General features: G+C 42.6%; 1 protein-coding gene across 1 annotated transcript in view; it reads right to left on the bottom strand.

Moving 5' to 3' along the window:
* The window catches only part of LOC101861218, a gene marked incomplete in the record, with an annotated part of 56,353 nt that overhangs the window by 6,633 nt on the left and 47,208 nt on the right, over positions 1–2,512 (bottom strand). Inside the window, 1 exon segment of the mRNA XM_013085350.1 lies at positions 1,958–2,150. Coding sequence (XP_012940804.1) covers positions 1,958–2,150 — 193 coding nt within the window.

Raw genomic sequence — 2,512 nt, 5'->3', positions numbered from 1 at the left:
GAACTTTTGGTAAAATACACAGGGGTAGTAAAATAGGAACTTTTGGTAAAATACACAGGGGTAGTAAAATAGGAACTTTTGGTAAAATACACAGGGGTAGTAAAATAGGAACTTTTGGTTGTGCCCTGAACATATACACAGAAAAGGCAGTGGTAGAAAACAAACAAACAAAAACCAACAATAAAACCAAAAACAAACGGTCGTGTAATGTAGAAGTCTTAGACTCGACCATTGCAGCATCCGAAACTGAGTAAGTAGCTTTAACAAGCTCTCTGATATACATGTACTTGGTGTGTATTCAGTTCTATCGTAGACGGACCGACAAACGAAGGAGCCACAGTGTGAATATCATTTGAAAACGTTGATTAAACCAAAAAGCAAAGGAAACGTGCGTGTCGTGCCTCCCTCTCTCTCTCTCTCCCTCACACACACACACACACACACACACACACACACACACACACACACACACACACACACACGCTCACGCTCACACAAATATGCACATTCACACACATACACACACGTGCGCACGCACTTCGAGGCATCCGGGGGAAACATGAAAAAGTCACGTGGACTCGGACCACGAAATGTGTATGAGTTTTATAAGAGCATGAAGGTGATGGGGATTATAAACGAGCCTTTCAATCCCATAAATCAGTCAGATAATAGAATTAGACATCCTAGACCCTGAGGCACTCAGCGAGTTATTCTGTCCGTGTCGTTTTATGCAAGAAAAATTCTGAAATTATGCAAACTGAGCCCAAAAATGTGAAATTATGCGATTCTGTTAATTTTAGCAAAGAATGATAAAGGAAAATAATCAGAAATTAAGCAAAAAATTATCAAATTTTGCTAAATTATGCGGGGTGCATAAAACCACGGGGACAGGTTATTGTTCGTGGACGACCAGGCGATGATAAACAGGGATAAGGCTGGTAATACAGACCAGCGCTGCGTGAGGAGCGATATGGACACACTCGTCGGCATCACCGACGCCCTGAAAACTGCACTGAAGAAAGCTAGGGAATTCAGATATATAGACGGCATGTTAATACAAAGAAGTAAACTGGAAAGTGAAGTTAGGACATGATGTCAGAAAGCTAACGTTATCAGTTGTCAACTAACGTCCTTACTGAAACACACCAGTATATCTACCGCAATATTCACGAAGGCAAAACTCATCAATTTCATATTCATACCAACGTGAATTGTATCAGATTTTTGTTCCTTGCCAAAATTACAAGAAAGGAAACTGGCCATTTTCGAGATAAAATGCCTTACGCGTGCATTGATCAAGATCAGGAGAGACAGATCAGGAACTAGGTTGTCAGAGACACGGTCGAACAACAAAGAGTAAAATGGTTCAGTCACATCACAAGAATGTTAAAGTCTACAATACGTCGAGATGCTCTGGGTGGAGAAACAGAGGGAGACAAAGATGTCGGAGGATCGACTCTGTAAAGAACACCATAAAGCCCACGACGTGACCCTCCTTCAAACTACCGGTACCGGACACACGGCTGAGAAACGATTGTGTCTCCCCACGACACCGACAGGTACAAGCGGGGAGAAAAGTAAAAGTAAAAGTAAGCAGCTCGCTCATGGAACTGAAAATCAGCGAGGCTTTCGGAGCGGACTTTATCGGAACAGCTTTTGGCGCGGCATATAACAGTCTCATGAAAGCAGAGTGCCGTCTGCTGTGAAGCAGTTGGTAAGTAACTTTAAGATTGCTGTAGAAGTGAAGGATTTTTTTTCTGAAATGAGCCGTGCTGGAACATTCTTTTTTTAAAATCCCTTTCTTCGGTTTTAGACTAAGAGCTATACATTCTAAGCATTCAAAAATGTGCTTAATGTAGTGTGCTAATAGTAAACACAATGAAATCCCCCCCCCCCTCCTCCACAGCATTACATGACTGAAGCATATCATAAAAGCTGCAGAAAAACATCAACATACCGTCGTATGGATCAGTAGTAAACTGTGCTGTTGCCATTGGCCACTTTGATTTGCCTGGCCAAAAGGTCAAGGCCAACAGTCGAACAACATACTCTTGATTTGGAGAGAGCTGGTTTAATGTTTGTGAGGTCACAGTCGGCAGGATACGGCCGGTGGCCAGCCAGCTCAAATCATTGGCCCGTCTGTATTCAATCTGATTCAAATAGAGAATGCGTCAATGAATATATACTCTTGGTTTAGTTTCGTTGCGTTAAATAGAAACATGTCCACACATTGTGCTTATCTAATGCTGGGAAAAAGCAAGAAGAAGCGTTGAAATAACAGACTAATAAGAAAGAAAACAAAGGTTGCCATCCCTCCCAATCACAAGTATACTTTAGTCCTCACTTACGTTTCCGCTGCCTATGGTTCCGGTACACCGTTTGACGTCCACTCCCCCCTTTGCACTCACGCACATACACACACACATACACACACACACAGCCACCCACACCCACACACACACACACGCGCGTGAACGCACACACATTCGAGTTTATTTTTTTCTAAACCTAG

This window comes from Aplysia californica, unplaced genomic scaffold (genome assembly GCF_000002075.1).
Source record: "Aplysia californica isolate F4 #8 unplaced genomic scaffold, AplCal3.0 scaffold00367, whole genome shotgun sequence".
NCBI classification, from domain to species: domain Eukaryota; kingdom Metazoa; phylum Mollusca; class Gastropoda; order Aplysiida; family Aplysiidae; genus Aplysia; species Aplysia californica.
Note: the sequence above shows the minus strand (reverse complement) of the source record. Positions and strands in the feature narration are given on the sequence as shown.